We start from the raw sequence: 21,613 nt of genomic DNA on the forward strand, positions 1-21,613 counted from the left end.
AAAAAAATTGCTTTCACCCTTTTCTTTATAGCAGTACCAGTAACAGAAGACTAGTTCTTTTTCACAGAAAGATCTCACCCTTCTGAACATGCCAAGGACTATGAGTAGAATAAAGTGGGACATGTCTTTGATTTACTGAATTAAGCAATGGTGGAGCTGTGGATTCTTAACCTGTTATCTTTATCTCTCTCTGATAAAGGTTCTTGGATAACTTTTCTGACCACTGTGATCCAAGCTTCTTAATTCGTTACGTGGGGAAAGTACATGTGGCAGAGTTGTCATGAGGACTTAGGGATAATGTTAGCATGCCAGTGCTTAGCACTTCACCGTTCTCCAAGAAAGTGGTTAATAAATGTGTCTGGTCTCATAAAAAAAAAGTAAGGGAAGGGGCTGGGAGTATGACTTAGGTAGAGTACTCACCTAGCATGCATGGAGCCCTGGGTTCAATTCCTCATTGCCACATACACATGCACAAAAAAGCCCGAAGTGGTGCTGTGGCTCAAGCAGTAGAATTCTAGTCTTGAGAAAGCCTAAAGACAGTACCCAGACCCTGAATTCTAGCCCCAAGACTGGCAAAAAAGAAAAAAGAACAACAAAAAGAGCTGATGGATCCTAAATGTCCTGGGAAGGGAGTGTTATGAAATAATGTCATGAAACAAATCAGAATATACTCATTTCTTTTTATTTTTGCCAGTCCTGGGGCTTGAACTCATGTCCTGGGCACTGTCCTTGACCTTTCTCAAGACTATCATTTTACCACTTGACTCACACCTCCACTTCCAGCTTTTTTCTGGGTATGTGGTACCAAGGAAATTAACCCAGGGCTTCCTGCATGCTAGGCAAGCACTCTACCACTAGGCCAAACACCCATCCCTAAAGTCATTTCTTGTAAATGAAAAATGTCATCATGGCTGGAACATAGGATGTGTAAGAGCTGGGTACAGTTAATATAGACAAGGGCCAGGATCACACTGAAACATTTTGACTTGTTCAAAGGGACATGAATTGTCAGGGAAGGATTCACACACTGAAAAATGATCTCTCAGATTCTAGAGTGGTAAATAAATTGAGAGCACCAGCCTGGAAACAGAAGGATGAAGTAGCAAGTTGTTGAAATCCTTAAGACGAGGAGAAGGGGGTTGCTTGATGAAAAACCATGGCAGAGTGATGATTTTTAAAATAGCTAGCAGTGTTTGGAGTATAATCAACAGTAGCTACATGAGTTTACCTTCCTGATAGGTAACTAGCTAGAACAAGAACAAAACCCATTGTATTTTCTGTATCAAACAATACTCCTGCTTCCTTTGAAAGAAGTCTAAGCAGCAAGGTCATGAATCAATGCACACACAAGGATGTAATCACTTATAGAGAAGATAGCAGAGGGTTTCCACCAGACAGGCAATTACTAAATAATTTCTCTGGTGAGGTTTTCATGTCAAGGTAACATGGTTGCATTATCAAAATCAGTGACAGGATACAGACAATAACTGGGACCTCTCAGAATAACAACCCAACTGGCACTGAAAGCCCACAGGCTGGCTTGCACTGTGGTATATCAATCTTTAACAGAGCTTCAGTAGGCCACATACCTTTGCATCTACAAAGAGAAAGATTGAGCAAAATGTCAATGCATTTGAGACATACAGGGAATGAATTATGATGTAATGATAAGTGCCATTATAGTACTTACCGGGGTCATTGTATCAAATTAGACATTTCTTTTTTTCATATATTTTTTATTGTAATTAATAGAAGGATTACATGATATTTGCCAGATAGAAGGTGCATTAATTCACATACATTGATACCCTTCCACATGTCTTGGTCCCCATTACCCTCCCCCACCCCCCCTCTTGGTTTTCCCCCCTTCCCTGTCCAATTTCAAGTAACCAAATACAAATATATCCAACATATCAGATAACAAACTGAGATATTGTGACAATATGAGATAACAAAGGAACAGCAAAAGAGATGAGAGATAACTTAGCAACTTAAGGACAGCAATCATTCATTATATGGCTTATGTTTCTATATCCTAGAGGTCCATTCAATTAGCTTCATACTATACGGCCTTATGTATCAAGGTTTTGCTCTATTGCAAATCTTAGCTATTAGAGCCCAAGGTTTCTACTGGTTATGATGAATGAGGGAAACCATTGAGCCTGAGTTCCTTTGAGTCTGGCTTACTTCACTTAATATGATTTTTTCTAAGTCTTTCCATTTCCTAATAAATGGGGCAATGTCATTTTTTTCTGACAGCAGCATAGAATTCCATTGTGTACAAATACCACATCTTGTGGACCATTCATCAACTGAGGGACATCTAGGTTGGTTCCATATCTTTGCTATGGTGAATAGTGCTGCAATGAACATTGATGTGCTAGTGGATTTAGTATGCCCTAGTTTCTGGATGGTTGGGTAAATGCCAAGTAGTGGAATTGCTGGGTCATAGGGGAGCTCTATGTTTAGTCTTTTGAGGCACTGCCATATTGCTTTTCATAGTGGTTGAATGAGTTTGCACTCCCACCAACAGTGTAGTAGTGATTCCTGCTGGCCACATCCCCTCCAGCATCTGTTGTTATTAGTTTTCTTGATCCTGGCCATTCTAACTGGAGTGAGGTGGAATCTTAGAGTTGTTTTGATTTGCATTTCTTTTATGACCAGAGATGTTGAGCATTTCTTCATGTGTCTATAGGCCATTTTTGTTTCTTCTTCAGAGAAGACTCTCTTTAAGTCTTTGGACCATATTTTAATGGGATGGTTGTTACTTTGGAGGTTAGTTTTGGAGTGATTTAATTTTTTGAGCTGTTGATATATTTTAGATATGAGGCCTTTGTCCGTTGTGTGGTTGGTGAAGATCTTCTCCCACTCTGTAGGCTTCCTAACTAATTTACTAGCTATGTCCTTTGCACTACAAAAGCTCTGCAGTTTAATGCAGTCCCACTTATCCAGCCTTTCTCTGATTTGTTGTGATTCTTGGTCTTTATTAAGAAAGTTTCGACCTGTGCCAAGGAGGTCTAGTGTATCTCCTACTCCTTCTTGTAAAGTTTTCAGTGTGTCAGCTTTTACCTCGAGGTCTTTGATCCATTTGGAGTTAATTCTAGTGCAGGGTGACAAAGAAGGATCCAACTTTAGTTTTCTGCAGGTGCTTAACCAGTTCTGCCAGCACAACTTGTTGAAGAGGCTATCTTTCTTCCATTCTATTTGTTTGGATCCCTTGTCAAAGATTAGGTAGCCATAGGTCTGTGGTTTAATATCTGGGTCCTCAGTTCTATTCCATTGGTCTTCAGGCCTGTTCTTGTGCCCGTACCAAGCTGTTTTGATAATTATTGCTCTGTAATAGAGACAAATTAGACATTTTTTATAACTGAATCATCCCATCTCTTTCAGGCTGTGGCAAACGAGTTGCCCCATTAATAGTCAACAGAATAATGTCTGGGGAACTTGCAGCTAAAGGCGCCTGGCCGTGGCAAGCCTCCCTCCAACGGGGGAATATCCATCAGTGTGGAGCCACTTTGATTAGTAATATGTGGCTTGTCACTGCGGCTCATTGCTTTAAAAGGTAAGCTATTAATCTCAGGTCAGATACCACTACTGGAGGTGAAAAAGCTTGTCTTTATCCTTTTAGGGGGAATAATCAAATGTTCTCAATGTTGCTGAAGTAAAATGAGAGCTTTTAGGTTCTTTTCTAAAAATCGGTCTCTTCACATATTCATTTGGAAAGTCCATTGGGAAGAAAGGTAGGATAACCGTTAATATCATTATCCTAATATTATCTTGATACTAATCAGTATCCCAGTATTCATTAATCAAGTCCTCAAAGCTTTATTCAAGAAATTGTAAAAGAGCAGAGATATTCCTAGCATAAAACATTCACAAAGAACTTATGAAATCAGTCCCATGTCATACAATGTTCTACATTTAGTACTAGTCTATTTTTTTTTTACAAAAAATGAAAGCAGAAATGTGATTTGACATGTGAAAATTATGCAGAGATATCTGTCAGAAGCTATCTCACTTAGAATCAGTTATCCGTACAGTTCTATTGTGATTTATGTTGCATTCTTAAAAATCAGAGCCCAGAGTATATGAGATTTCTGGATGTTGGTTGATTAGATCATGTCTAGAGTATTAATTCTGTGCTGGACAACATACTTCAAGAGGTCTGGGCAAAATAAGAGGTCTGGCTCGTGGAGTCTTGAGAAAAAAGATTCTCAGCCAGGCATAGTAGCTCAGGCTTAGTACTTGGGAGCTAGATATCAGATAATCATAGTCTGAGGTCAGTCCAGGCGAAAAGAAGCTTGAAAGATACCATCTGTGTGCTGTGCATATGTCTTTATCTTTAAAATAGCAAATGTAGAAAGGGGCTAGATATGTGGCACGAGTGATAGAGCACCTGCGGAGGAAGAAAGACTCTCTGAAATCAATTTCTGACAAAAAAAATAAAAAGGAAAAAAAGAGAGAATGTATATCTATACAGCCTTTTCACTCAAAGTAGGTACATGTAGCACTATGAAATGTGAAAGAAATTGTTTTTAAAAAGTGTTTTAGCCAAAATCCACAGAATCAGAAGCCATATTTTAATAAAATCTCCTAATTATCTGTATGCATATTAAAATTTGATAAATGTCCTGAGAGCTAAAAAAAATTTTCTGGATAATCTTGATAGTACAGACAACCCTTACATTCATAGATCCAAAATTCTGTCATGTGGAAAAGAATTAGAAAATCAAAAAGGAATTTTCTATCAGGCAGAGCTGCTCAAAGATAAAATGGATTCCCAGCTACAGAAAAAGTATTCTAAGACACCATGCAGAAGAGCTCAAGCATGGCAGTGTTTTTGTAATGATGACTAGAGCCAGTTATTAAGCTTTGCTTATGCTAAAGACATTTGGTCAGATATTTACATTTTTTCTTGTGTATATAATCCTTGTGTCCATTGAACAAAGTCTTGCTTGGTAAGCCATTATTCATCGACAGTAATAAGAAAAGTGAAGATGCTTGCCTACACTAACGTTTGGAGATGGTGAAATTCAAAGCTAGGACAAACATCTTTCACAGATGGAGGATCAGTGAGAGGACTAATCGATTTGTTATCATTAGTCCAATTTTATATATGATATATAATACACAATCTATAAGATATATATCATACATAATTTATCTTATAGATTATGTATTATATAAGACACACAAGTAACATGTGAATACCATAATGCATATGTCTTCAGACATACATATGAATATGTGACACACATATGACATAGATCATACATATGATATATATAATTTATTACTTTTACATTAAAATGGATATCAACTTATTATTTGGAAAATAATAATCAACAATATCTCCAAATCCCTCTTCCTTAGGGATAACTTTTTATTATTATTGTTCCTATGGATCTATGTTTAACATTATTAATTTTACCTAACTGATTTGGGCCCTGGTTAAAAGTTTAGAAACCTAAACCTTACCTAGCATTTCTTCAATTATGCATGTTTTAATGTTTATAGTACAGTAAAATACAACCTGCACTAAACATATTGGGTCATTTTTGAGGGATTTTGGAATGAACATTTGCACATAAGTAAATGCAATTCAACATCTAACTTTTACATTTTTAGTCCCAAATAGCTGGTCCCTTCTTATGTCTCCCATTTAATCATCCCCAATTATTCTTCCCTTCACCTCCTAAATTTAAACCCATCTGGCCTACAACCTTGGGATTTTTACCTGGAAACTTCCCTCCCCATCTTCTATCTAACTATGTTTGAGAAAAAGAGCCTTCCCTGACTAGGTCCTTAAGAATATTAAGAATAGGAGAGTGGGCAGGGAAGGCAAATGGGGATAAATCATGAGAAGGGGTATCAATGTGTGTGAAGTAATGCTCCTATTGGGTGAATATAACTGGAACCCCTCTATTAATTACAATAAAAAATAATAACAGCAAACAAAGAATATTAAGAATATTTTTCACATATTTTATTGTAATTAATAGAAGGGTTACATTATATTCACCAGATAGAAGGTGTATTACTTCACATACACTGATACCCTTTCTCATGTCTTGGTCCCCAGAATATTAAGAATATTAAGGGACTAGTGCATAATCCTATTTTTTGCCTCTACCATTGCAATCATCTACTTTTTTTTTAATTTGTTTTGATCTTTGTTCTTCCCCGGGTCTAATAATCTTTTAAAGTAGAAACCTATGTTTTATTCTCTCTCCAGTCCCAGTATTTTGATGATATAAATGATTTAGACACTCAGTAACTATTAGCTGATGGGACAAACGAATACTATTATTCCCTGTGCCCCACACCACTAAAATCACAAATTTGATATTGAATTTCAGCTCTTAAAAATAGGTTATTTTTCAATATTCTCACAGTAGACTATAAGTGGCCAGAGAAAGTTATCATTGACCAAAGATTCTCAGGTTGAGATTCCCCCTACCCCCGCCCTTCTTTTCTTAGCCTAAATGCAATCAGTGTAGCTCGTATATTCTATGGCGTTCATATGTTCTGTGAATTTCTAACCTTTGCCAGCAATGCTAACCCACGGCAATGGACTGTGAGTTTTGGAACCACAATAAAACCTCCTCTCATGAAAAGAGAGGTCAGAAGAATCATCGTCCACGAGAGGTATCGCTCCCCCTCCAGAGAGTACGACATTGCAGTTCTGCAGATCACTCCCAGGCTCACCTTTTCAGATGACGTCCGCCCCATCTGCTTGCCAGGAGCCTCTGCAACCCTGCGATCCAATTCCACTGTCTACATCACAGGGTTCGGGGCGCTGTACTATGGCGGTGCGTATCACAGGAGCGCGCGCAATGCTAAGGGCTATTTAGCTGTGTGGTATCATCTCCAGCACTATCCTGCCAGCCATGCCCACAGCTTATTTCAGGTTTTGGGGGGGACTCTTATTTTACAAGTGAAATTGGATATGCCACTAAATTTGAAAAGATAAGGGAAGGGGTGAGGGGAAGGGTGACGAAAATGTTGAAAGTGGTGAAACAGATTAAAATGCATTGTATTCATAAACTGCTTTGTTACTCTGCAAAAAGATCAATGCATATTCCCCAAAATCAAGTGAGGAAAGGGGTAAGTTGGGAGAGATGGGAGGGAATGTTGGGAGGAATGGAAGAGAAGTGGTAGAGTGGTAGCCTTGAGAAAGCTCAAGGACAGTGCCCAGGCCTTGAGTTCAAGCCTCAGGACTGGCATTACCATCATCATCATCATCATCATCATCATCATCATCATCAATGCTTTGTTGAGTGGCACCTCCTTTGTACTATTTAAAGTTAAGTTCATATGTGTATGTATTATCTATCTATCACTTTATTTTTTAGATAAACTCAAAGCAGGCACTGGTGGCTCATGCTTGTAATCCAAGCTACTCAGGAGGCTGAGATCTGAGGACTGAGGTTAAAGTCCTTGAGACTCTTACCTACAATAAGCTACTCAGAAAAAGCCAGAAGTGGCACTGTGGCTCAAGTAATGGAACGTCAACCTTAACGTGTTAAGATTCAGCAAAATAGTTTCATAGACAGCACCTAGCCCCTAAGTTGAAAGTCCAGAAACCACACACACACACACATACACACACACAAGAAAAGAAAAAAAATTTTAACTGAACTTGGCTAACACAGAAACAAAGAAAGATAATTAAAATAGAAAACCTTTATAAAGTGGAAGTAAATGTGAGTGAGAAGTAAGACTTCAACATATCTAGAATCAGGATTTATATATAGGATGCCATGCTATTTACCTCTGAATCTCCTTTGGGGGGAGGGGAGGCTCTGCCCATTATCTTCATTTTAGGGTCTCAAGCTCCACAGAGTGGCAGAAATGGCCAAGTGATTTCGACTGATGGACCAACTATTCTTTTTTTTCTTAATTATTATTACTTAATAGATTATTGTAAAGGTGATGAACAGAAGGTTTACAATTACATGACTCAGGTAACAAGTACCTTTTCTTTTAAACAGTGTCATCCCTTCCTCATTCTCTCCCAGTTTTTCCCATCCAGACTGCAATCCCCCAAATGTTGGATAGTTTATTTTCAACATAGTGGCTAGTGGATTTCACTGCTAAATTGGCTCACTCTTTGTCCCACCATTTCTGTGCTTCCCTTTTACTTCCTCAAAATCAGATAAACTTTTTTTTTTGCCAGTCCTGGGCTTGAACTCAGGGCCTAAACACTGTTCTTGGACTTTCTCAAGGTTAGAGCTCTACCACTTGAGCCTCAGCACCACTTCCAGCTTTTTTCTATGTATGTGGTGCCAAGGAATCGAACCTGGGTCTTCGTGCATGCTAGGCAGGCACTCTACCACTAGGCCAAACTCCCGGCCCTCAGATAAACTTTTTACAAGATGAAGGATACATAAAATTAAAAAAATCAAACAGCAACACTAAAGCCATCAGCACGACCATCTGCATTGTAATATTGTTTACCATAGCCATATGTGTGTGTGTGTGAATTCTATATTTCTATCAAAAAGAATGATGTCCCATTACTAAAGAAATGGAAAGACTTGGGAAAGTAAGCCAGACCCCCCCCCACAAAAATATACACTGTATGGTTTCCCTCATTTGTAATATCTAGAATGTTCCTGTGAATCTAAAAGTAAACCCAATGGATAGAAAAAATAACTACACCTGGGAATTATTAATTAAACAGCAATCGAAGCGTTCACACAATGAAAACAAAGGAGGATATTCTTAGGAGAGGATCACAACAGCTCAATAGCTATGTGTATAGGATCATATAGAATGATGCTTTCAAGAAAGGAAGGAAGAAGTTTTTTTTAAAAAAAGGTATACGATTTTCAATTCTTTTTTTCCCCTTTTCATCAGTCATTTTTTTTCTTTGTTTTATTCCCAACTATTCTTTTAGGCCTGTAGGGAAAATTTTGCTCTAAAAGAAACAAATATATTCAAAAGACAGAATAACTTTAAAATTTTCTTCCTCTATATTTTGTACTTACATTTTCTAAACTTTGCACAAATATTTTCTTAGCACTTTACACATGTCTTGCAGTTGCCTCATTAGAAAGAAATTTTGAAATGGTCCTGTTGATATTCTTGAAATGGCTACTTCTATTAGAATGCAACAAATTACCACAAACAAATGGATGCTTAAAATAGCATCCATTTATTTATTTATTTATTTATTTATTTATTTGATTTGATTTTTGGGGGGAGCAAAAGTTCAAATCCCAGCCACTTAGGTCTTTCACAAAATTGCTATCAAGGGATAGACGAGGGTGTTGTCTTTGACTCTGGATTCGAGTCTATGCTGAGTGGTGGAAGAAGTCTGTTTCAGCCGAAGAGCTCAGAGCATCTCGCTTCCTTAAAAGAAATTGTCTCTGAATTCAGCAAAATTCTAAGCCCATATGTAAAAGTCAACTTACTTGAATAGTACCACCTTGGAAAAATCTGTTTTTATAATCTAAAAATAAATCTGATAAAGAACTTTATTACATCTGAAAATTCTAATTCTAATTCTAAAAATGTAATTATCTAATTCTAACAATATAATTGGGATAAGGCTCTCTTGGAAACCATGTTGGTATTCTAACAGTATCGTGTGAGAATCACTGTTGCATTGGTTCACCCTTTGACGTTTTTCTCACTATTTTGTTATTCCTCTTCCCTTTTTAAAGGTACCAAAATAAAAAACAGTGACAACAGGGAATAAACCAAAGGAGGAAAAAGAGAGAAAATGACAATTTTAAACAGTATAGTAAAAAACAAAAACAAAAACAAAATCCCTCTTGTTTCCACATCTTGGAGTTCATTTCGATTAGCATGATTATAGCTATCAAGCTATTGTGATTCTCTGCCAAGACTATCCTAAGGATATATAATTATTAAAAATGAGGGAAACCATGGAGCATATGTTTCTTTGGATCTGGCTTATTTTACTTATTATGATTTTTTTAAGTTTTTCCGTTTCCTTGTTAATGGGGCAATGTTATTCTTTCTGATGGAAGTAAAGAATTCCATAACATATTTTCTTGATCCATTCATCAGGGTTGGCTCATACCTTAGCTTACTGCAAATAATGCTGCAATGAACATAGTTGTGTTGGTAGCATTAGAATGGCCTTGTTTCTGGTCATTTGAGTAAATGCCCAGGAGTAGGAATTCTGGGTCATAGGGAAACTTTATATTTAGTCTTTTGAGGAATCTCCATGCTGTTTTCTGGAGTGGTTGAACCAATTTTCATTCCAACAAGCAGTGTAGTAGCAATCACATTTGTCTACATTCCTGCCAGCATCAATTATTATTTGTATTCTTGATAATGGCCATTCTAATTGGTAACTGGGATGAGATGGAATCTCAATGTAGTTTTGATTTGCATTTCTTCTGTGGCCAGAGATGTTGAACATATCTTCATGTGTGTATTGGCTATTTGTATTTCCTGTCCAAAGAAGTTTCTTTTTAATTCTTTTGCTCATTTATTAAAATGGGTGATAGTTTCAATTTGTTTTAGGGGGATTTAGTTTTTCAAGCTCTATTTATATTTTTGATATGATTTTGTCTGTTACATAGCTAAATTTTCTCCCAACCTGTGAGCTTTCTACTTGCTATGTTCTTTGCCATACTGTTCTGCAGTTTAATTCAATCTCATTTATCCAGGCTTTCTTTGATTTGTTGTGTTTCTGGATCTTCATTTAATAAGTTTTGTCCTATGGTAAAGAGTTCTAATGTTTCCCCTATCCCTTCATGTGTTATTATCATGGTTTAAAGATAGTCTTTCCAAAAAAAAGAAATGGTTAAATGGATTTTCTCATTTTTTGGCAATCAATATCCTTTTTTTCATATATTTATTATTGTAATTAATAGAAGGGTTACATGATATTTGCCAGATAGATGGTGCACTAATTCTCATACATTGATACCCTTTCACATGTCTTGGTCCCCATTTCCCTCTCCCCCACCCCAACCCCTCATCTTGTTTTCCCCCCTTCCCTACCCAATTTCAAATAACCAAATGCAAATATATCCGATATATCAGGTAACAAAGTGAGATACAGTAACAATATGAGATAACCAAGGGAGAGCAAAAGAGATGAGAGATAACATAGTACCTTAAGAACAACAATCATTCATTATATGGCTTATGATTCTATATCCTAGAGATGCTTTCATTTAGTGTCATACTACATAGCCTTTTGTATCAAGGTATTGCTCCATTGCAAATCTCTGCTACAAGAGCCCAAGGTTTCTACTGATTATGACAATTGAGGGAAACCATTGAGCCTAAGTTCCTTTGAGTCTGGCTTACTTCACTTAATATGATTTTTTCTAAGTCTTTCCATTTCCTAACAAATGGGGCAATGTCGTTCTGACAGCAGCATAGAATTCCATTGTGTACAAATACCACATCTTGTTGATCCACTCATCAACTGAGGGACATCTAGGTTGGTTCCATATCTTTGCTATGGTAAATAGTGCTGCAATGAACATTGTTGTGCTGGTGGATTTAGTATGTCCTTGTTTCTGGATGATTGAGTAAATGCCAAGTAGTGGAATTGCTGGATCACAGGGGAACTCTATGTTTAGTCTTTTGAGGAGCTGCCATACTGCTTTTCATAGTGGTTGAATGAGTTTGCACTCCCACCAACAGTGTAGTAGTGATTCCTCCTGGCCATATCCCCTCCAGTATCTGTTGTTATTAGATTTCTTGATCCTGGCCATTCTAACTGGAGTGAGGTGGAATCTTAGCGTTGTTTTGATTTGCATTTCTTTTATGACCAGAGATGTTGAGCATTTCTTCATGTGTCTATAGGCCATTTTTGTTTCTTCTTCAGAGAAGACTCTCTTTAAGTCTTTGGACCATCTTTTAATGGGATGATTGTTATTTTGGAGATTAGTTTTGGATTGATTTAATTTTTTGAGCTGTTGATATATTTTAGATATGAGGTCTTTGTCCGTTGTATGGTTGGTGAAGATCTCCCACTCTGTAGGCTTCCTAATTAGTTTACTAGCTATGTCCTTTGCCATACAAAAGCTCTGCAGTTTAATGCAGTCCCACTTATCCAGCCTTTCTCTGATTTGTTGTGATTCTTGGTACTTATTAAGAAAGTTTCAACCTGTGCCAAGGAGATCTAATGTATCTCCTATTACTTCTTGTAAAGTTTTCGGTGTGTCAGCTTTTACCTCGAGGTCTTTGATCCATTTGGAGTTAATTCCAGTGCAGGGTGACAAAGAAGGATCCAATTTTAGTTTTCTGCATGTGCTTAACCAGTTCTGCCAGCACCACTTGTTGAAGAGGCTATCTTTCTTCCATTCTATTTTTTTGGATCCCTTGTCAAAGATTAGGTGGCCATAGGTCTGTGGTTTAGTATCTGGCTCCTCAGTTCTATTCCATTGATCTTCAGGCCTGTTCTTGTGCCAGTACCAAGCTGGTTTGATAATTATAGCTCTGTAATAGAGTCTATAGTTTGGTATTGAAATTCCTCCTGCGCTGTTCTTTCTGCTAAGAAGTGTTTTTCCTATTCGGGGTCTTTTATTATTCCATATGAAATTTTGGATTGCCTCTTCTATTTCTTTAAAGAATGCCATGGGGATATTGATGGGTATTGCGTTGAATTTGTAGATAACCCTTGGCAAGATTGTCATTTTCACGATATTGATTCTTCCAATTCAGGAGCATGGGAGGTTTTTCCATTTCCTCAGTTCTGCTTTAATTTCCTTTTTTGGGGTTTTAAAGTTTTCATCAAAAAGGTCCTTTACATTCTTAGTTAAGATAATTCCTAGGTACTTTATTTTCTTTGAGGCTCTTGCAAAAGGAGTTGCTTCCTGATTGTTACCTCATTCTTCTCACTGTTGGCATAGAGGAAGGCAGTTGATTTTTGAGGGTTTATTTTATACCCTGCTACCCTTCCAAAGTTTTGAATCAGCTCAAGGAGCTTGGGAGTAGAATCTGTAGGATTCTTTAAATGCAGAATCATGTCATTTGCAAAGAGGGAAAGTTTTACTTCCTCTTTCCCTATTTGGATCCCCTTTATGCTTGCTTCTTGCCTTATTGCACTGGCTAGGAATTCTAATACTATGTTAAAGAGGAGTGGAGAGAGTGGGCATCCTTGTCTCATTCCTGAGGGAATGGCTTTAGCTTTTCGCCATTAAGTATAATACTAGCTGTGGGTTTGTCATACACAGACTTTTTTATATTGAGGAATGTTCCATGGATTCCTAATTTCTCCAGAGCTTTTAGCATAAAAGGGTGTTGGATCTTGTCAAATGCCTTTTCTGCATTCATTGAGACAGTCATGTGATTTTTGTCCCTGCTCCTGTTGATGTGTTGAACTATATTAATTGATTTGCATATGTTGAACCAGCTTTGCCTCCCTGTGATGAAACTGTTTGATCATAGTGTATAATTTTTTGGATGAGTTGTTGTAGACGGTTGGCCAGTATTTTGTTGAGAAATTTTGCATCGATGTTCATCAAAGAAATAGGTCTATAGTTCTTTCTTTGATGAATCTCTGTCTGGTTTGGGGATGAGGGTTATACTGGCTACACAGAATGAGTTTGGTAAAAAGCCTTCATTTCCAAATTCGTTGAAGTGTTTGAGGATTATTGGTGTGAGCTCTGCTTTGAAGACCTTATAGAATTCAGCTCTGAATCCATCTGGCCCTGGGCTTTTCTTAGGTGGAAGTTCTCTAATTGCCATTTCTATTTCAGAGCTTGAAATGGGCCTGTTGAGTTGGCTTAGTTCTTCTTGGTTCAGTGTGGGTATGTTAATATTGGCTAGGAATTCATCCATTTCATCTAGATTCTCAAATTTGTTGGCATAAAGGTTTGAGAAGTACTCACTCATGATACTCTGGATCTTGGTAATTTCTGTCGTGATATTACCATTTTCGTCTGTGATTTTGTTTATTTCGGTATGCTCCCTTCTTTTTTTGGTAAGATTTGCTAAGGGTTTGTCAATTTTGTTAATTCTTTCAAAGAACCAACTCCTTGTTTTGTTGATTCTTTCTATAGTTTTTTTGGATTCTAATTCATTTAATTCTGCTTTAATTTTAATAATTTGCTTCCTTCTAGTGGGATTAGGGTTGGTTTGTTGCTCTTTTTCCAGGGGCTTAAGGTGACACATTAACTTGTTGGTTTGCAATTTTTCCAATTTGTTATTGTAGGCACTCAGAGCTATACATTTTCCTCTGAGTACTGCCTTTGCCGTGTCTCAAAGGAGCTGGTAGTTTGTGTGCTCCTTACTGTTAAATTTCATGAAGTGTTGGATTTCTGTTCTGATCTCTTTGGTGACCCATTGGTGATTCAACAATGTGTTGTTCAATCTCCATGAGTTACAGAGTATTTGTTGGTGGAGATGGGTGTTTAGTTCCAATTTGATGCACTTGTGGTCTCAGAGAGTTTAGGGAATAATTTCAGTGTTTCTGAATCTGTCCAGTTTTGTTTTATGGCCTAAAATGTGGTCTATTTTGGAAAAGGTTCCATGTGCTGCTGAGAAAAACGTATATTGTGTTGTTGCTGGGTAGAATAATCTGCAGATGTCTGTTAGATCTAGTTGGTCTATATAGTTGTTCAATTCTAAGGTTTCTCTGTTGAGTTTTTGCCTTGTTGATCTGTCCAAAGGTGAGAGTGTTGTGTTAAAGTCACCAACAATCACTGTGTTTCGATCTATGTATGTTTTCAGTGAAAGTAAAGTTTGTTGATGAAGTTCAGAGCTCTGGGATTCAGTGTGTAGATATTTAGGATGGTTATGTCCTCCTGGAGGAAAGATCCCTTAAGTAGGATGTAGTAACCTTCTTTGTCTTTTCTCACTAATTTTAGTTTGAAGTTGATTTTATCTGATATGAGGATGGCAACTCCAGCCTGTTTATGGGGGCCATTAGCTTGATAGAGTTTATTCCAAAAGGTGTTTGTTTTTTGGGGTAAGATGTGTCTCTTGAAGACAGCAGAACGATGGATCATGTTTTTTGATCCAACTAGATAATCTTTGTCATTTAATTAGAGAGTTAAGTCCATTGATATTGAGAGTCAGGATTGAGAAATATTTATTAGTTCCTGCAATTTTTAACAGCTTTCATTAGGGCCTATGTCTTGATAATTTTTGTGGTACTTAGATGTTATAAGTTTTAGGTGCCATGTCTTTCTCCGTGTTACATTTGTGTTGGTTTTCTATGTGTAGAACATCTTTGAGAATTTTCTGTAATTTTGGTTTTGTTGGTGCATAATGTTGAAGCTTTTCCTTGGAATGGAATGTTTTTATTGTTCCCTCAGTTATGAATGAGAGCTTAGCTGGGTACAGTATTCTTGGTTTGTAGTTATTTGACTTCAGGGCATGGCATATATCGTTCCAATCTCTTCTTGCTTGCATGGTCTCTGCTGAGAAATCTGGGGTAATTCTGATTGGTTTACCTTTATAGGTGATTGTTCTCTTCTCCCTGGCTGCTTTTAGGATCCTATCTTTGGCCTCTATTGATCCAGTTTGGATTATAATGTGGTGGTGGCATGTCCTTTTCTGGTCAGGTCTGTTTGGGGTTCTAAAAGCTTCTTGTATCTGGATGGGCCTGCCCTTCTGGATATTTGGGAAGTTCTCTGAGATGATTCCCTGAAGTATATTTCCAATACCATTGACCTCTTTCTCCAGGCCCTTCTCAATACCAGTTAGCCTTAAATTAGGCTTCCTAATTGTATCTTGGACCTCCTGTAGTGTTTTCTCATATTTCCTAGATTTGAGTTGACTCATTTTATGTTCTTTTTCCGTAACAACTAAATTATCTTCAGCCCCGGAAATTCTCTCTTCTGCATTGTCTAACCTGCTATCAAAGCTATCTACTTTATTCTTCATCTCCCTTGCTTCTAATTGCTCATTTCTGATGCCTTGCGTCTCTTGTTTTAGATCATGTATGGATTTCTTTAGTTCCTTGATTTCCATTTGAGTGGTTAGCTCAGCAGCTTTATTCTCTTTGGACATTTGTTGGAGCTCAGTCACATTTTTGTTTGTGGATTCTATGAATTCGTCCATTTTTCTTTGAAAAACCTTCATTATGGCCTCCTTTATGGCTTCCCCTTTTTCACATATCACCTTGTTTATGGTTTCCTCTTGTTTAGCTGTGGCTTCCTCCCTTATCTCTTTCTTTATGTTTTCACATTTTTCATTAATGATGTTTATCAGTTGCATTTGTATAGCACTTGGAAGGCTCTCCTGCAGATTTGCCTGCTCCATTCCCTGTTTATGTTGGGTGGGGGATGCTATTCCTTGATTTGACATTTTTCTTGAGTTTCTTGTTCTGCCCATTTGAAGATGGGAGCAAGATTAATACTAAGATTATAATTTTTCAGATATAACCAACCTAGACCTTTTTAGTTGGCTCTTTTAGATTGGTAATAACACTTTCTCTTTCTTTTTGTACACTTACATACAAATCTAATACAATCACAGATGACCAATTTATGACCAAAACAATAAGCCCTTCAATCCAATCTCTATTGTATTTAAGTCCCTCTGGACCTAGAGTATAATTGAACACCTAGATAGACAACATTGCTCAAGAACCATTAAATGTAGATCTATGCATTATAAGAGTTGAAGGATGAACAGAGGACCAGAGATAGAAAAATAATATGAACGACGACAAGGGAGGTAGGAAAAGAATAAGACAGGAGTGTAAGAATATTATAGTAATGAAGAAAGGGTATCGTGTAAGGATAACTGACCTAAGGTGATAGACAGGTAGAGTATTTGTGTAGAAAGTTTAGGTGAACTTAGATAAAACATCAAAATAAGAAGAGTAATAAGAAGAATATATAGAGAAAAGAGAGAGGTTGATATATGAGATTTCAATGATATCAATTTAAGAAAGAAAAGAAAAAAAGAAACAAAACAGCAACAAAAGAAAAGAAAAGAACACACACACAAAAAAAAAAGAAAAAGAGAAAGAAAAGAAAAGGTGCGGGGAGATTTCTCACTGTTCTGAGTTCTTACACAAGAGATACTAGGATTGAGAACCAGGAGTTTAATAATCAGGTGACTGTATCAATATGGTATCGTTTTTATTCAGACTGTACCCAGAGCTGTCACTGTGTTTAAATTGCTGGATTCTCCGGTTCTGTGAAGCTGGCAGGTCCGTGCATGGCCGGGTGTCGGCTCTGGGCTCGCATAGGGTCCGTGTGGCTCTGTCTGCAGCCGGTGGCTCTGCGCTGCTGTGGAGCGCTTTCTCTGCTCTGATTCATAAGAGCCTTTGTCTCCCAGGCCGCTCCACGGCAGAGATCCATGCTCTCTTTTCTTGCTGGTATTCTTCCTTTTTTCCCCTTTTTTTCCTCTCTGCCTGAGTTCTCTGTGGTCCTAAAGCTTACTTAGGATCAATTTCTGTTAGAGGACTGTCTCCTGCACTGCCAGTACATGAATCTTGGCTCAGTACATCTCACCCTGAACCGCCGCCTTCTTCCACCGATCTCCCCCTTAAATGGATTTTCTTAAGGTATTTATAAAAATATGAAACACAGTAAGCATCATTAAATGTATCAGATTTCAATCAGATTTTTTTCTCTAGGACTGCTTTTATGCTAATCTACTGTAGAGACAATTTTCTGATGAAAAAGATTAGAAAAATTTACTTGTTTCATTTTAGATAAGAATACTGATTACCGAACTAAAATTCCTTTTCTTTTTCTAAAGGGGAATCTCAAAATAATCTCCGAGAAGCCAGAGTGAAGATCATAAGCAATGCTGTGTGCAAGCAACCACATGTGTATGGCAATGACATAAAATTTGGAATGTTTTGTGCTGGATTTCTGGAAGGAATTTATGATGCCTGCAGGGTAGGATGGAGGGAGAAAATAACCTAAATATCTGTAATTCTAAATTTTTATATGTCCTTGGAAATATTTTGTTTTTATGTACTATAAAATACATATTTCATGTCAGCTTGAAAAGGTTTCTAAATGTAAATTGCATAATGCATACATATTTTATGTGTTTTACTAGGTAATAAGAAATAAGCGAAGAGTTTCTCTGGGGCTATCAAGCTAACAAACAAAATTAAAGTTTCTTAATGAGCATAAACTCTAGAAAAAGCAGAGTCCCTGTCCTCAAAGAGCTCCAATTCCAAGGAGGAACCAAGAATGCACAAGGAACTGTGAAATGACACTATTAGTACCACAATGGATAGCGAATATATTTTCCTTGAAGGGAATATCTCTTTGAACAAGTATTAGAGAAAGGCATTTCAGTAAAGCCCAAAGTTAAATAGGCCCAACTATGGAATATAATATTTTAAAAGAGGAAGCATGGTTAAAGTGATGAGTTGTTGAGTCTCAGCATGAGGAACAATGTAGGTGAGCTCAGAATATTTGTCAATGTCCTAAAGTTCTTCCCAGTCCTTTCCCAGCCTCCAAAATCTACCTCCCTTGTCTCTTTTTCTTTTTTTAACAGAGGTACAAGTGTGTGTCTTCTCCAGGCATTTGCTTTGTAATATGGGATTTTCGAAAGGAAGGGAATAAATAAGTATATGACGTGACAGGAAGCTCTTGCCAGAGTTCTATGACTATGGGCAACATTTGACAGGAAAGTAGTGAATTCCCTATAACTGAGGTTGAATAAGGTCTAATTTCAGTGGAGGAGAATGTGGAGGGAGGCAGCCAGAATTGGAGTAATGCTGACAGATGTCTGTGCCGTGGGAAGCAAGCAAAGTTAGGGTCTGGAGGCTTGGAGCAGATAGGGTATTATGATTCAGTGAGATCAATGATAAGCTTCAGGAAGCATTCGTGGCCATAGAGAATCTTCATTGAATTGGGGAGCTGAGGTAAGATTCCTGCCTCATTTTGCAAATGTATACTCATGGGAAAATGGGGAAAGTTATCAGGAAAGTGACTCAGGCATAAGAACCTGTGCAGCTGATACACACAATGAGGGCCTTAATCTATCTGCTAAGACAGAAGTCCAGCCACTCACATTAGATGATCAAATTAGGAAGTACAATGAAAAATGTTATCACCTCTAAAACCGGAATCATGGAAGTCCATTATCAAAGAAATGATCAGCTTTTTAATTGTGCAGCTTATATGTCTCCCACTGAAGCAAAGACCTAAGTATTCAAAGCTGCATCATCACAAAATATTAGGATTCCAGGAATAATAAAGAAAACTTGAGTGTTTTGAAGGAATGGGCATCACACTCTCATAGAAGAATCCCAATAATCCTGAAAGACTGAAGAAAGTAGAAAATACATTCAAATCTCAAAAAGACGGTTATTTCATTCAGAATTCTTTACCATGAAATCTACAACTATGAGAACAGAACAATGATTTTGAGACACAGTAACTCCAAAAAGTACATCTTTATAGTGTCTTTCATAGTAGAGAAATGGGTTACTCAGTAAAATGGAATTGAGTATTAAGAAAATAGAAAGACTCTAATCCACTGTGAATCCAGCACAAGAGAATGATGTGTGCATGCATGCATGAGAGGGACAGAGGCATAGACAGAAATACAGTCAGAGGGAATAAAAAACTGACATGTCATCTGATGTTCTTGGGTATGAGTAACAATTATTGTTTGATCATGTCAAAATTTTTGGAATATTCAACATTTGCCATAGGTACATGGAAAATTAGCCCAATGAAAATGATTAATGATGAGAAATTATAATTGATAAGAAACCAATGTCTGCCAAATAAAAATAAAAATAAATCAAGATTTTGTTTGATTATATCAAGCAATGGACCATATCATTTGATCATATCATTTAATGACAAGAAGTTAGGTTAAACAAGAAATCATAAAGGTAGCATGAGTTGTCAAATGAGAAAAGAAATGTGGGATATGCAAGATGCCAATAACCACAGCTATCATCCTAGTTCTTTGGGTAGCTGAGAATGGATGGATTCTGATTTGGAGACCAGCCAAATAGAAGACAAATGTGGTGGTGTACTCCTGTGACTTCGGGAGTACCAGGAAGCTTAAATATAGGGGTAATAAAGCTTAGGAATGCATCAGCGGGAAGCAAGTCCTTATTCTAAAAATGATGAGCAAAAGCAAAATCTTGTTATGTGGCTCCATGGTCCTGTGTCAGTCTTACAAGTGCAGACCCTGAGTTTAAGTCCCAGTTCTGCTCCCAAAAATGTAATATGGAAATGTATTTTCTTCCTTCTAAATACTTTTTTTATTTTAACAAGAATAAATTTGATGTGAAATGTGGAAAATTAATCTTTATGATAGTTTTGAAGTCCATACTTTATTTAATTATTCTATATTGATATAATCTATCTGATAGAATCTATACATAGAGCATCTACTAATGCAAATAGAGATATCCTCTAAACATCTTAAATCACAAAAGTTATGTTTCTCTAATTGGCTTTCTTTTTTCCTTTCCTTTCTCTTTTTACTCTCAGGGTGATTCTGGAGGACCATTAGTTATAAGAGATCCTAACAATACCTGGTATCTCATGGGCATTGTGAGCTGGGGTGATAACTGTGGCCAAAAGAATAAGCCTGGAGTCTATACACAAGTGACCTATTACCGACGCTGGATTGCTTCAAGAACAGGCATCTAACTTTCTGTAATCAAAGTTAATCAAAGACAAGCTGCATACAGGATACACATATGTGAAGACTCAGCCATCCAACAGGCATCTGCATAGCAATGTCAGATTGAATGACCAGAAGCCTGAGACCCAAAGCCATGATTTATTTCACAATGGGTTACTCAGTCAGTGATCCATAGCCAAGACAAAAGGACTTTTTTATTTGTAAATGAATGTCAATTTATTTTAACTTGAAAAATATAGCAAAGATATTCAGCTCTTTAAGTCATTAAGTTGGAGGTTGAAGAAGACAAATGCAAATTCTGTTAGCCTTGAGATTTTAGAGTGCCTTTATCAATGGTGTCCCTTAAATGAGAAATTTCTTGAACTCTTGAGTTCAGAAGAATCATTAAATCCCCTAGGATTTCTCCAGACTTCAGGAATAATAGTAATTTTCATTTCCTTTTCTTCCTGATTTTCTAGAATTCTTCTACCACAGGAAATAGCTTCCTACTTCTAAATGCATGTGAGGTTTTTTTGGAAAGTCTAATGACTTTCCAATCTTTAGCTGTGAAACCTCACTAACGTTTTTGTGTTGTTTTTTTTTAACACACACACACAGATCCCTATTGTGCAACGAAATCCTGACTAATAAATAATAGATACAATCTTTTAATTGGAGCTTATTTTTGTTGTAAAAAACTTTGAGAAGATCACAATAAAATCAGCAATTCCAGGACAAGGGTTCAATAATTGGACATTTTTTCCATATATTTTTTATTGTAATTAATAGAAGGGTTACATTACATTCGCCAGATGGAAGGTGCATTACTTCACATACATTGATATCCTTTCTAATGTCTTGGTCCCCATTTCCCTCCCCCCCACCCCTACGCTCATTTGTTTTCCCCCCTTTCCTATCCAATTTCAAATAACAAATTGTTATCTGATATATTGGATATATGCGTATTTGGTTATAATTGGAAATTTTAAAGATGCAGTTGCATATTTTGATCACTAGGGGGAGGTTTTTCTCTATGATTATTTTAATGTGGCATGCCAGAAAACAATTCAGAGTTTACCGTGCCACCATCCTGGACCCC

The 21,613-nt window shown here is 37.1% G+C and overlaps 1 protein-coding gene across 1 annotated transcript in view; it reads left to right on the forward strand.

Annotated features, from left to right (window-relative positions):
• Positions 1 to 20,576, forward strand: part of Tmprss11a (transmembrane serine protease 11A) — a 48,497-nt gene extending 27,921 nt beyond the window's left edge. Inside the window, exons 7-11 of the mRNA XM_090343151.1 lie at positions 3,291 to 3,294; positions 3,391 to 3,562; positions 6,553 to 6,812; positions 17,662 to 17,804; positions 20,379 to 20,576. Of these exons, the coding sequence (XP_090199277.1) occupies positions 3,291 to 3,294; positions 3,391 to 3,562; positions 6,553 to 6,812; positions 17,662 to 17,804; positions 20,379 to 20,540 (741 nt within the window). The 3' untranslated portion in view covers positions 20,541 to 20,576. The remainder of the gene's footprint in view (positions 1 to 3,290; positions 3,295 to 3,390; positions 3,563 to 6,552; positions 6,813 to 17,661; positions 17,805 to 20,378) is intronic.
• Positions 20,577 to 21,613: the final 1,037 nt, after the last annotated feature.

This window comes from Megascapheus bottae, chromosome 13 (genome assembly GCF_031878675.1).
Source record: "Megascapheus bottae isolate mThoBot1 chromosome 13, mThoBot2.hap1, whole genome shotgun sequence".
NCBI lineage: Eukaryota > Metazoa > Chordata > Mammalia > Rodentia > Geomyidae > Megascapheus > Megascapheus bottae.